This window comes from Coenobita brevimanus, chromosome 105 (assembly GCF_032717465.1).
Source record: "Coenobita brevimanus isolate Jiangsu-jjx chromosome 105, ASM3271746v2, whole genome shotgun sequence".
Classification (NCBI taxonomy): domain Eukaryota; kingdom Metazoa; phylum Arthropoda; class Malacostraca; order Decapoda; family Coenobitidae; genus Coenobita; species Coenobita brevimanus.
In genome coordinates this window covers 3,656,115-3,670,533 of record NC_137058.1, presented here as the reverse complement: position 1 = coordinate 3,670,533, position 14,419 = coordinate 3,656,115, and the positions used below count along the sequence as shown (strand labels likewise).

The 14,419-nt window shown below is 41.0% G+C and overlaps 1 protein-coding gene across 1 annotated transcript in view; it reads right to left on the bottom strand.

Moving 5' to 3' along the window:
* Positions 1 to 12,675, bottom strand: part of LOC145416330 (uncharacterized) — an 83,754-nt gene extending 71,079 nt beyond the window's left edge. Inside the window, exons 1-2 of the mRNA XM_080285329.1 lie at positions 12,316 to 12,675; positions 11,777 to 11,848 (exon numbers count right to left, since the gene is read on the bottom strand). Coding sequence (XP_080141455.1) covers positions 11,777 to 11,848; positions 12,316 to 12,667 — 424 coding nt within the window. The 5' untranslated portion in view covers positions 12,668 to 12,675. The remainder of the gene's footprint in view (positions 1 to 11,776; positions 11,849 to 12,315) is intronic.
* Between the last annotated feature and the right edge of the window lie 1,744 nt (positions 12,676 to 14,419).

Here is a 14,419-nt window from a genome sequence, read left to right as displayed (position 1 = left end):
GCTGTAAGTCTGACTGCTGCTAGTAGGTCCTTACTAGTCGGGTTGCACCTACCTAGTATGTCCCTAATAAGTCAAAGCAGCACTCAAGCCCGCCCACCACTTCATGGTAGCAATCCATGAGTAGGGTTGTTTCTTGCAAGAATGCAGAGTCTATTTTGTGGTTGTTAGGAAAGTTGTTCAGTTCCTGCTCTTTGCAGTAAAGACTATCAACATTTACTTGCAAGGTCTTTAGTTTGCATGTTTAGGGTGGTGTATGTGTGTATAGTACAAGTCTGTAATACACATGTTTGTGCATCGGGGCCGAGACAAGGTAGTCAACTGTATATGGGGGTTGGGGAGTGGGGGAAGTTGTTTGGTGTGACGTGACGTGAAGTATGTCGGGGAATTAGCACATTTACATCGGTTTCTCTTTTGTGTTTGTCTTCTTCCTAGTCTTGGTTGTTTTGTTTTCATCCACGTGATATTTCTTTGTTTCTAAATCTGTATCACTAAAAAGAAAGTTTCCAATTATATCTCCAGTATTTTCTATATATGGCCGTCAGAAGTTTTTTTTTTTTTTATGCGAGGAAGAAGGAACCAAAGGCCATGAGCCCGCAGTAACAGTTCCCTCCAAGAGAAAAACAAAATACAATAGAGAGCCAAATTCAAGATCCAATCATTTTGAGATGCCTGGACACACTGCGTTTGAAAGACTGGAGATCATAGGCAGCAGGAAATAGAGACAGAGGGAGACAGTTCCAGAATTGACCTGTTGCATAAATGAAAGACTGGGAGTAACGGTTAACTCTTGCATTAGAGAGTTGGACAGAAAAGGGATAAGAGTTTGCTGCCAGACGGGTGCTACGCGCCCGTCGTAGAGGTGGAGGAATGCAAGCAGACAGTTCAGAGAAGCAGTGACTATTAAAGTAGCGATAGAAAAGAGATAAAGATGCAACAGTGCAGTGAAGAGACAAAGGTTGAAGGGAGTCAGTAAGAGGAGGAGAGTTAATGAGACGAAAAGCCTTTGACTCCACCCTATTAAGAAGAGCTGTCTGTGGGGAGCCTCCCCACACATGAGAGTTGTACTCCACACAGGGGCGGATAAAACCCCTGTATAGAGTCAACAATTGTGCAGGGGTAAAGAAAGAGCAGAGTCGGCTAAGCACACCCAATCTCTTGGAAGCAGATTTTACAAGAGATGTAATATGATCTTTCCACGATAAGTCCCGAGTAAATGAAACATCAAGCATGTTCAAGGATGATGCAGGATTAAGCTGAATATTATTAAACATTAGTGGGTATACCTGTGGAAGATTTTGTCGGGTTGATAGGTGTAAAAACTGAGTCTTAGATGCATTAAAAAACCATATTATTTTTACCCCAGTCAGAGATACAGGGCAAGTCAGACATTAGGTGTGCCATAGCCTCATCCCTTGTTTGTTGAAGTAACTGTTGAGATGGGCGTTGTGGGAACCGAATGGAATGGTGAAGGGTGGAGTCATCAGCATATCAGTCGATAGGGTTAGATGTACAGCTTAGAAGATCATTGATGAATAAAAGGAAGAGAGTTGGTGATAAGACAGAGCCCTGAGGAACACCACTGTTGATAGATCTAGGAGAAGAACGATGGCCGTCTACAACAGTGGCTATAGAACGACCAGAAAGGAAGCTAGCGATGAAGGCACAGATAGAAGGATAGAAACCGTAGGAGGGCAGTTTGGAAATTAAAGATTTATGCCAGACTCGATCGAAAGCCTTTGAGATGTCAAGTGCAATGGCAAAGCTTTCGCCAAAGTCCCGAAAGGAGGATGACCAGGAGTCTGAAAGGTAGGTGAGAAGATCGCCAGTGGAGCGTCCCTGACGGAACCCGTACTGACGATCGGAAAGAAGGTTGTGATAGGAAAGATGCTTTAAAATTTTTCTATTGAGAATTGACTCGAAAACTTTTGAAATACAGGATGTTAAAGCAATTGGACGATAGTTGGAGGGTTAAGAGTGGTCACCCTTCTATGGGACTGGCTGAATGAGACCAAACTTCCAGCAAGAAGGAAAGGTACAAGTTGACAGACAAAGGCGAAAGAGTTTGCCTAGGCAGCGTGTAAGCACAGAAGCACAATTCTTGAGAACAACAGGACGGACCCTATCAGGCCCATATGCCTTGTTAGTACTGAGGCCAGTGATGGCAGAAAATACATCAGCTGAAGAAATTTAAATGTCAGCCATGAGGAAGTCAGAGGGGGGAAGTGATGGAGGAACAGCACCGGAATCATCTAAGGTGGAATTGGAAGAGAAAGTCTGTGCGAAGAGATCTGCTTTATCAGAAGAAGAAATGGCTACAGAACCATCAGTGTAGAAAAGAGGAGGGAAGGATGATGAGGTAAAGTTGTTAGAAAGGTTTTTGGCAAGGTGCCAGAAGGAGCGGGAAGAATTCGAGTTGGAGAGTTGAGAGCATTTAGTACGGATGAAATTATTTTTAGTAGAGCGAAGAACAGACTTAGCACGATTCCGGGCAGAAACGTACAAAAAGATGTGATTCAGGGGTGGGTTGGCTCCGGTACCTTTCGTAGGCCCTCTCCTTGTTGCAGACAGCATTAGAACAACCGTGATTAAACCAAGGCTTTCGTGCATTAGTCAAAGGATATGAGAAAGGAATATACGCTTCCATGCCCGAGAGAATAACCTCCGTAATGCGCAAGGCACACTCAGATGGCTCACGGCCATGGAAGCAATAATCATTCCAGGGAAAATCAAAGAAGTACTGCCTGAGGGCCTCCCAGTCCGCGGCTCCAAAATGCCAAAGACGACGTTTCCCTGGAGGGTCCACAGGCCGTACCGGAGTGATAGGACAGGTTAAGGTGATAAGGTTGTGATCAGAGGAGCCCAATAGAGAGAAAAGATTAGCAGAGTAAGCAGAAGTATTAGTTGTGAGGAAGAGGTCAAGTATGTTGCAGCTCTCTCCAAGGCGGTCAGAGATACGAGTAGGGTGCTGTACAAGCTGCTCTAGGTCATTAAGGATAGAAAAGATGTAGGCTTGTTCACCAGTTGGATCAGTGAAAGGAGAGGAGAGCCAAAGGTGGTGGTGAACATTGAAATCTCCTAGAATGGAGATTTCTGAGAAAGGAGAAATGGATAGAATTTGTTCCATCGTAGAAGTAAGATAGTCGAAGAATTTTTGATTATCAGTAGAATCAGGGGATAAGTAAACAGCACAGATATATTTAGTCAGAGAATGACACGAAAGCCGAAGCCAGAGTGTAGAGAATTCAGAAGAATCGAGTTCAGGAACACAAGAGCAAGATAAGTCGTTGCGTATATATACACAACAGCCACCTTTGGCTTTGAAATGAGTATGCAGAAAGTAGGAGGATACAGAAAAGGTTTTGCTGTTAGTTGCCTCAGACAGCTGAGTCTCAGTTAGAAAAAGAAGGTGAGGTTTAGAGGAGGAGAGGTGGTGCTCAACATAGCGAAAGTTAGAGGAAATGCCGCGAATGTTGCAGAAATGAAGAAGAAGTGAGTCAGACAGTGGTTCCAGGCACCTCGAGTCGTCACCAGGAGAGGGGCGGATGGTGGGGGCATTTATGGTCCCCCCCCTTGGGAACTCCGAGGCTTGGTGAAGAGACGCCATAATTTTTTACATTTTGGAAAGGGAAGTGTAGTGTGTACTGTGCATGTAGTTTGGTGTAGATAGTTAAAGAAATTTGTACTGGAGAGCATGCTGGCCTACTCTCTGTGTAACTGAGACACTGAAAAAGTTCAGCAAAGGGGGATGGTCAGGAACTAGTCCTGAGGGCTGATGAAACGGGAGCTCCGGCACTCCCTGTCATCAGCTTTCCATCCACCTCGGGAGTACTGCCCTGCTCGACTAGGGCATACATTTTTTTATATTCTGGACAAAAAAGTTGGAAATGCTTTAGTGTCTCATCTTCACTTCCACATAAACAGTTCGTTGTGTTCTTTCCTGTAAATCTGTTTCTGTCATTTAGGGGCAGAACAGTTGCTCTTCTTTTATATAACGTTACTGATGCCCGTGTTTTGTCATAAATTTTGTTTTCATTTTTTATTATATTTTCCAGGTCTGGTATACTCTGAAACCTGATTTCTCCGTCAATTTCATTTTCCATTTTTTTTTTCGTGACCCAGTCTGTAATTTTCTTCTGTATGTCTTCTTTCATCATGTCTACAACTTCTCTATGGCTTAAACTTGTTTCTTGTACATATCTGTTCACTCCTTTAATCCACTTGTAGTTTCTTGTTATTTTCATTTCTTCAACTATGCTGCTCAGTAGCGTGTTTCTAACTCTTTGATCTTCACTCCTTTTCGCTAATACTGATTTAAGGTATCGTATCTTTCCTCCTACTGACCTTGACCTTATCAGTGAGAATCCTCTCTCTCCTTTTTGTTGCCATCTGGGCATACCTGGGAGCTCTTAGTACTTGGATATATACTTGATTTTCAATCCGTTGTAGCTTCCTGATCTCCAGTCCATTCACATGTATTACGTTTGTTCCATATAATATGACAGGTAGTGCTACACTTTTCCTGAAATTCTTTGCAGTCAGTAACTTATTACAGTTTTGAAGCATTATAGAGTAAGCTCGGTTGGCCATTCATGTGCTGTTTTTGCAGCCTGTAAAATAATGTCGGGTATTATATGTATGTCTAGGTACTTGAAGCTTGAAGTTACATGAATGTTTTCTGTGTTCTGGTTGATCCTCCATATTTTTTATTATTATAGTATTTTGATCTTTCTTGATTTCGAGTCCTCAGTCTTTACTTGGTTGTATGAGTATATTTATTTGTTTATTTATTTGTTTCTTGTAAGAAGTGGCTGAGTTGTGGCCCGTCATCTACAAAGTACAGTGCGTTTATATTAATCTGATCATTTTGAAAGCCTTTGCTCCTGCTTTCTGTTTCTCTGAGTATCTGATAGGTTATGAGTTTACGTAGAGCTGTGGATCCAGTACACAGCTGTCTTAGGCCACTTGTTACTGATATTGCTGTCTCTGTCTCCCAGTAATGTTATATAGGTTTTGTCCTTTTCATTGATTGTTTTTAGATTGTCAATTATTTTTGGGTATATTCCATATTCTTCAAAGATTTTTATTACTGCGCCCCTTTGTTTTAGAATCAAAGGCTTTGCTGTAGTCTGTGGAGGCTACTGTTAATGCTCGTTTTCCTATATAGTGCTGTAAATTCATTAGGTTGTTTTCTATCCTTCTCTCCTTTGAAAATCCAGCTTGTGTTTCTAGCATATCATTGCTGTTTGTTACGTGGCTTTCAATCTTTTGTTTTATGAGTGGAAATCTCATGGGGTAGCTTGTCATTACAATGGGTCTCAGATTTTACACAGTTGGATTTTTTTTTTTTCTTTATCAGTATTGTCTGTGAGGTTTTCCAATCTTTTTTTTTTTTTTATATGAGGAAGAAGGAACCAAAGGCAACGAGCCTGCAAAAATATTCCTTCCAAGAGAAAAACAAAATATAAGAGAGAGCCAAATTCAAGATCCGATCATTTCCAGATGCCTGGACACACTGCGTTTGAAAAACTGGAGACCATGGGAAGTAGGAAATACAGACAGAGGGAGACAGTTCCAGAGTTGACCTGTTGCATAAATGAAGGACTGGGAGTAACGGTTAACTCTTGCATTAGAGAGTTGGACAGAAAAGAGATGAGAGTTTGCTGCCAGACGGGTGCTATGCGCCCGTCGTAGGGGTGGAGGAATGCATGCAGATAGTTCAGAGGAGCAGTGACCATTGAAGCAGTGATAGAAAAGAGATAAAGATGCAACAGTGCGGCGAAGAGACAAAGGTTGAAGGGAGTCAGTAAGAGGAGGAGAGTTAATGAGGTGAAAAGCCTTTGACTCCACCCTATTGAGAAGAGCTGTATGTGGGGAGCCTCCCCACACATGAGAGTTGTACTCTAAACAGGGGCGGATAAAACCCCTGTATAGAGTCAACAATTGTGCAGGGGTAAAGAAGGAACGGAGTCGGCTTAGCACACCCAATCTCTTGGAAGCAGATTTTACAAGAGATGTAATACGATCTTTCCAAGATAAGTCCCGAGTAAATGAAACACCAAGCATGTTCAAGGATGATGCAGGATTAAGCTGAATATTATCAAACATTAGTGGGTATACCTGTGGAAGATTTCGTCGGGTTGATAGGTGCAAAAACTGAGTCTTTGATGCATTAAAAACAATCATATTATTTTTACTCCAGTCAGAGATATGAGCCAAGTCAGACATTAGGCGTGCCTGAGCCTCATCCCTTGTTTGTTGAAGTAACTGGTGAGATGGACGTTGCGGGAATCGAATGGAAGGTGAAGGGTGGAGTCATCAGCGTATGAGTGGATAGGGTTAGATGTACAGCTTAGAAGGTCATTGATGAATAAAAGGAAGAGAGTTGGTGATAAGACAGAGCCCTGAGGAACGCCACTGTTAATTGATCTAGGAGAAGGACGATGGCCGTCTACAACAGTGGCTACAGAACGACCAGAAAGGAAGCTAGAGATGAAGGCACAGATAGAAGGATAGAAACCGTAAAAGGGCAGTTTGGAAATTAAAGATTTATGCCAGACTCGATCGAAAGCCTTTGAGATGTCAAGTGCAATGGCAAAGCTTTCGCCAAAGTCCCGAAAGGAGGATGACCAGGAGTCTGAAAGGTAGGTGAGAAGATCGCCGGTGGAGCGTCCCTGACGGAACCCATACTGACGATCAGAAAGAAGGTTGTGATAGGAAAGATGCTTTAAAATTTTTCTATTAAGAAGAGACTCGAAAACTTTTGAGATACAGGATGTTAAAGCAATTAGAGCATAGTTAGAGGGTTAAGAGTGGTCACCCTTCTTTGGGACTGGCTGAATGAGAGCAAACTTCCAGCAAGAAGGAAAGGTACAAGTTGACAGACAAAGGCGAAAGAGTTTGCCTAGGCAGGGTGTAAGCACAGAAGCACAGTTCTTGAGAACAACAGGAGGGACTCCATCAGGCCCATATGCCTTATTAGTACTGAGGCCTGTGACAGCAGAAAATACATCAGCTGAAGAAATTTTAATGTCAGCAATGAAGAAGTCAGAGGGGGGAAGTGATGGAAGAACAGCACCGGAATCGTCTAAGGAGGAATTGGAGGAAAAAGTCTGAGCGAAGAGATCTGCTTTATCAGTAGAAGAAATAGCTACAGAGCCATCAGAGTAGAAAAGAGGAGGGAAGGATGATGAGGTAAAGTTGTTAGAAAGGTTTTTGGCAAGGTGCCAGAAGGAGCGGGAAGAATTCGAGTTAGAGAGTTGAGAACACTTAGTACGGATGAAACTATTTTTAGCAGAGCGAAGAACAGACTTAGCACGATTCCGGGCAGAAACGTACAAAAAGATGTGATTCAGGGGTGGGTTGGCTCCAGTACCTTTTATAGGCCCTCTCCTTGTTGCGGACAGCATTAGAACAAGCGTGATTAAACCAAGGCTTTCGTGCTTTAGTCAAAGGATATGAGAAAGGAATGTATGCTTCCATGCCCGAAAGAATAACCTCCGTAATGCGCAAGGCACACCCAGATGGCTCCCGGCCATGGAAGGAATTATCATTCCAGGGAAAATCAAAGAAGTACTGCCTGAGGGCCTCCCAGTCTGCAGCTCCAAAGTGCCACAGACGACGTTTCTTTGGAGGGTCCGCAGACCGTACTGGAGTGATAGGACAGGTTAAGGTGATAAGGTTGTGATCGGAGGAGCCCAACAGAGAGAAAAGATTAACAGTGTAAGCAGAAGGATTAGTTGCAAGGAAAAGGTCAAGTATGTTGGAACTCTCTCCAAGGCGATCAGGGATATGGGTAGGTTGCTGTACAAGCTGCTCTAGGTCATTAAGGATAGAAAAGGTGTAGGCTTGTTCACCTGGTGGATCAGTGAAAGGAGAGGAGAGCCAAAGGTGGTGGTGAACATTGAAATCTCCTAGAATGGAGATTTCAGAGAAAGGAGAAATGGATAGAATGTGTTCCATCGTAGAAGTAAGATAGTCAAAGAATTTTTGATAGTCAGTAGAATTAGGAGATAAGTAAACAGCACAGATATAGTTAGTCAGAGAATGACAGGAAAGCCGAAGCCAGAGTGTAGAGAATTCGGAAGAATCAAGTTCAGGAACACGAGAGCAAGATAAGTTGTTGCGTATATATACACAACAGCCACCTTTGGCTTTGAAATGAGTATAGAGAAAGTAGGAGGATACAAAAAAGGGTCTACTGTCAGTTGCCTCAGACAGCTGAGTCTCAGTTAGAAAAAGAAGGTGAGGTTTAGAGAACGAGAGGTGGTGCTCAACAGAGGGAAAGTTAGAGGAAAGGCCATGAATGTTGCAGAAATGAAGAAGAGAGTCAGACAGTGGTTCCAGGCATCTTGAGTCGTCACTGGAAGAGGGGCAGAAGGTGGGGGCATTTATGTTCCCCCACCCCGGGGGACTCCGAGGCTATGTTATTCGATGCCATTTTCTTTTCAAATTTTGAAAAGGAAGTGTGGTGTGTACTGTGCATGTAGTTTGGTGTTGATAGAAAAACTTGTACCAGAGAGCATACTGGCCTACTCTCTGTGTTACTGAGACACTGAAAAAGTTCAGCAAAGGGGGATGGTCGGGACCTAGTCCCGAGGGCTGATGAAACGGGAGCTACAGCTCTCCCTATCATCAGCTTTCCATCCACCTTGGGAGTACTGCCCTGCTCGACTGGTGCTACAGTCTACTCCACTGGTATCTCTCCATTTTCTTGTATCTGGTTATAGAAGTCAGTCATCTTTCTTATGCAAACATCATTAACCATTACCGATTTATATATTTCAGGCTTATTCTATCTTTCCAGCAGCTTTTTTATTCTTTAGTATGCCTTTTGTCTCTCTTAGTCTCACTGGGGTTATATTTTTATCGTTTCGGTGTACCACGTCTATATAGTCAATCAGCACTCTCGGGAAAGGTTTGTCAGCTTCAGTGGCTACTAAGTTCGGTGCGTTGTAGAATTATTTATCTTATTACCCAACCCAGCTCCGGAGGGGCTCGTGGACGGGTATTGTTTTCACTTGGTTTGTCTGTTTATTTGTCTGTCAGTAACCAACTTTATGCAAAAACTACCGGTGCGATTTTGACAAAAATTACAGGGATGATGGGCTATGACATTCTCATCACCTGATTCAATTTGGGGTCAAATTGGGCCACAGCCCAGGCAATAGGCCAAAAAAATGTAGAAGAACGATTAGGGATAAAAATCGTTGTTTCGCCATAACTCCTTTCAAATTCGTCATATCTACATGAAACCAAAACCTAAAGGCGCATCTTTCAAATCTCCATCCAATAAAATGCCCCATTACATCAGAGGGTCACCCCTCGTTAGCGGTATGAGGGTCAATGTCGGGTGGGTCGGGTCTAAAATTTCAAATGGGCATTAAATCAACTTTCACCTAATTTATTCCAAATTTGATATGTGACATATATGACTAGATATCCTGTTGTGTTTATGTCAGCACTAAAATGACTGTCGCAGACGGGTTTGCTGTGCCTTGGTACCGCTTCTTTTTTTCTTTTGTTTGAGGGTTCCACATGTTAGGTACGTACACAGTTTTATTTATTTATTTATTTATTTTTTAATACAGAACTGCTTCCAATAGTCTTCAGTTTTTAACTTTCATATTTTGCATGTTTTCTTTCGTCACTGTCGTGTAGTATTAAATCTGTTTCATTTTTCTGATGTTTTCTCCTTAGTTAACTGATGTGTACCCAAATGTTTTTTCCTCTGTCTTTACTTTTTTGTATCTCTTGCGTTACTTTATCTTCATGTTTGCAGATTTCTTCCTTTACCATGCATTTAACTTACTTCTTCAGATCCATATACTTATTGTACCACACTTTTCTTTCCAACTCTATATTTACGTTTCTTCTTTTCTTATTTAGATCTTTCTTTGTTCTTACCCTTCTCCTCACCTCTTCATTTATCCAAAATGGTTCACGTTGTTTGTTACAGTTCAGTCTTCATTTCTGAGTGTGGTGCATGTGAGGTGGCTCTATTTATTGCAAGGGTTACACTGAACGAATTCACGTGTTTATCTACTGCTTGTGATGTGCTGATAGCAAACTGGACAAAAGTATCGTGTACAGTACAAAGCCCGGGATTAATCTCCGGCAAGTGTGAGGAGGAAGGAATTGACTGCCGGAGAATCACTTTCTCCAGTGTAAAATGGCGCAGAGGACAGTCATCCCTATGCGGAGATTCCTCTCGCACCCCCCAGGCCAACCATGGTCTTTCCCAATGCCCATAAAACCAAGAGGTCAACTCAGCAGCCAGAGTACGCATGTAGGCGGGGTTTGGGTTTGGCAAGCCGTGACGTGGCGGGTAGGACTCGAGTGGCCAGATGTCACCGTCTCTCTCTCTCTCTCTCCAGTGTTGAATATTTTTTCCCATTACCTAAACCTTTTTTGACACTCCTACTGTTCGTTGTTGCTGTCATCATGGCTGAAACGAAGCGGTTAATAATCACGAATAATCGTGAAATTATTGTTCTTGTCAGGAGATCGTCATTAAGGAATACATTTTTCCAATTTACTTATGTGTTATATATATATATATATATATATATATATATATATATATATATATATATATATATATATATATATAAATATATATATATATAAATATATATATATATATATGAGATAGAGAGAGAGAGAGAGAGAGAGAGGAAGAATGAATCACTGCGAACAGTTGCCAGTTAGGTATATTATTTCGTGAATTGGGTGTGTGTGTGAAATGCCCAAGTTTTTCTAACTCTCCGTTAAGTACCTGAGAACATAAGAAGGGAAGATAACAACGTATCTGCCAGCTCATTTTAACATGACAAAATTAACATAAATTGTGTCGAAACATTATGATAGTAACACTGGAAGGATTATGAGTGAGGTCAAGGCCATACTTTACTTAATCTCTCTTTCTCTCTCTCTCTCTCTCTCTCTCTCTCTCTCTCTCTCTCTCTCTCTCTCTCTCTCTCTCTCTCTCTCTCTCTCTCTCTCTCTCAAATTAAAATGGATAGCACGAATACACGTAAAAATGATAAAAAAAATATTAATAGCAATAATAATAAAATAATAAATAATAATAATAATAATAATAATAATAATAATAATGTTTAAACTACAGTAATAATAATATTAATAACCACCATCAGCACCAGTGTGAAAATAGTAAATTATTTTAGAGGTATGGTTAAGGTCATAATTTACCCTTTCTCTCTCTCTCTCTCTCTCTCTCTCTCTCTCTCTCTCTCAAACCAGGAAGCTTTCAACCTATTTTCTCTCCATATTTATTATTATTATTATTTATATTATTATTATTATTATTATTATTATTATTATATAAACATACTGTGCCTGTTCTGATAGGTAAACGAAGCGGTGGTACGGCCCCGGGTCTGAATCTTATTTGATCTGAAGGTACTGGTAGTCCTAGTAACTCATATTTAAGACTTCTTTCGTATGCTGTAGCTTCAAAATGGCGCTGCATATATACGAAGTGGCAGGACTCATATCATTTTGTCGTTTGCATACATTAATCCATTTGTACCTCAGTTCCTCGACTTTGAGAAGTAATATTGCCACCTTTTACACATACTGAGTGGCAGCCAAAGACTGCGCAAGTATTGGGCACTCTGCATTAACAGATGTCGCACCAGAAAACAAGAGTTCCTACTGATAGGTACTCTGTACTTGACATGCCTAGACTGATCTCTGCTGACTTGTACTACCCTCAGTCTTCCCTTTCTGTGACGTCACGCCACTTTAGACCCACCTCCTGCGCCAACCTGTACCAATTTAGCACGCTGGCGTGCTGACCTCTTGGTTCTATGGGCCTTGGTCTTTCCTGCAGGACGCAGAAGACGAAGGGAAGTAAAGAAGTTTGGTCCCACTTGGCGAAGTTACAGTCTCCGTTGCTGATGCTCCTATTCCATTCCCTGCCGCGGAAAGGCTCACCCTTCAGAGCAGTGTGTTCATAGCAAATAGGGAAAGAACAGGAGATTCAGTTACATATGAAAGAGTAGAAAATTACTTTCCCACCTCTCTCAAGAGCAAACATAAACATCCAGTTGTTGAAAGCAATAAGTTTCAAGAACTCTGAACGTTTAGTAGACATCAAGTGTTGGGAAATAATACGAAAGCCTGGATAATAACTGTGTAAAAATAATTATTTAATGCTCATTCGAAAAATAAATAAAAATGGGCTCGATGGCAAACAGACATACCTGGCATACCTACAGATCCTTCACGCGTGGAAATACTGTTAAAGATCAAACAGACTGCAGATCTAGGGATACACAGGGGCTGCTATACTGTAACAGGGTTCCCTAAAGCTGACAATCAAGAGTTCCAAGGGTGGACCCATTATCTTGAAGTCGGTGTAGGAGGACGAAAGGCTAAGGAGAGAGACGTTCACAGAGAGCTGCACATCGTGGTGGTACTTTCTGCAACTGGGGCACCGAATGGAATTCACCATCAGCAGGCCACAATCATCATCATCATCATCATCATCATTAATATGGGAGTATCCATAATCGTGGTGAGGCTTTGCAACAGCAGCCAGGCATGAACGGCAGAAGGTGTGGCCACATGGAAGAGCCACTGGTTCTCGTAAACCCGCCTTGTACACCTCCAAGCATACACCACAGGTCACAGTCTCACGCATCCCCTTCATGCCTGTAAAAATGTGTCATGTGAGTTTTATGTTACACACACACACACACACACACACACACACACACACACACACACACACACACACACACACACACACACACACACACACACACACACACAAAGTAATAGGATTGCAGGTACGAAAGTGGTACACAAACAGGATGGAAGAAAAAGGAGGAAGGTAGTAGAACCATGTCATGACAAGTATATAAACAAGATGATAAAGTTGATGTACTCAAATGTGGCTGGAATGGTATCTAAATTACTAGAGATGAATGATTATGTCAGAGAAAATGAACCACAAATAATATGCCTAACTGAGACAAAATTAACACCAAGGATATCCAATGACATACTAAACTTAGAGGAATACAATATATGGAGAAGAGACAGAAATTTAAAAAAAGGAGGAGGAATTATAATATTAACTAAGAAAAATCTAAAAGTCAAGGAAATAAACCTAGATATACCATCACAAGTAGAACTGATTGCAGTAGAGATCAATACATCTGAAGGTAAAGTAATGGTAGCCAATTTGTACATGCCACCCAGAAAGAGACGAATATGAGGACCTGGCAGAGAGTACAATTCAGAGTATAAGATCATTGCTACATAAAATGGAAGAGAAATCGGAAAGAATCATACTAACTGGGGACTTCAATACAAATATAAATTGGAATACTCTAGATATAAATAGCCAAGAAAGCCATTGCGACCAAAAGCTCCTGGATCTCGTACAAGAGTTTTTCTTAACGCAACATGTCAGGGAAACCACCAGAAAAAGAGGACTTGATGTACCTTCAGTGCTAGATCTAATATTTACTAGGCAAGAAAATGACATTGACAGTTTAATATATCACCCTCCACTCGGTAAAAGCGATCATGCAGTACTAAATTATAACTTCAGGATAGCATATGACATAGTAAACAGCAATGACAGTTACAAAAAGAGCCTAAACTATAAAAAGGGAAATTATCAAGACCTAAAGAAGTATTTCTTAGAAGTTGATTGGGAAAATGAGCTTAGAGGACAAGATTTAAATGCTGTATATAAAAATTTTTGTGAATGTTATGAAATAGGAGTAGAGAAGTACATCCCACAGCACAAATAAGCAGATAAGAAAATACAGAAATGGTTCAATACAGAATGTAAAAAATCAAAAGAAAGAAGAGATTTGTTGTGGAATAGATACAGAAGACACAATAGTGAAAGGGCGTATAATAACTACAAACAGGCAAGAAACAACTATACAAGAATAAGGAGGGAAGCCCAAAAACAGTTTGAGGAGGATATAATAAATAAAAGTAGTGATCAACCACAGCTGTTTTACAGCTACATGAGAAGCAAAACCAAAGTAAAAGATAAAATACAATCCATTACGGACGAGGGAATCACTTATACACAAGAGAAAGATATTTGTGAAGCACTAAATAAGAATTTCCAATTAGTTTTTACAGAAGAAAAAAATTTTGAGAGGGACTATGTGGAACACGCATGTCCACACATACTACCAGATATACAAATAGCAGAAAAAGTAATACAGAAGGAGTTAAGTAGATTAGACAGAGGAAAAGCAAGTGGTCCTGATGAAATTTCATGTTGGGTATTACGAGAATGTGCAAAGGAGTTAAGTAAACCATTATTTTTAATTTTCAAGAAATCCTTGAGTCAAGGGAAACTACCTGATATTTGGAAAAAAGCAAATATAGTCCCCTTATTCAAGAAATCCTTGAGTCAAGG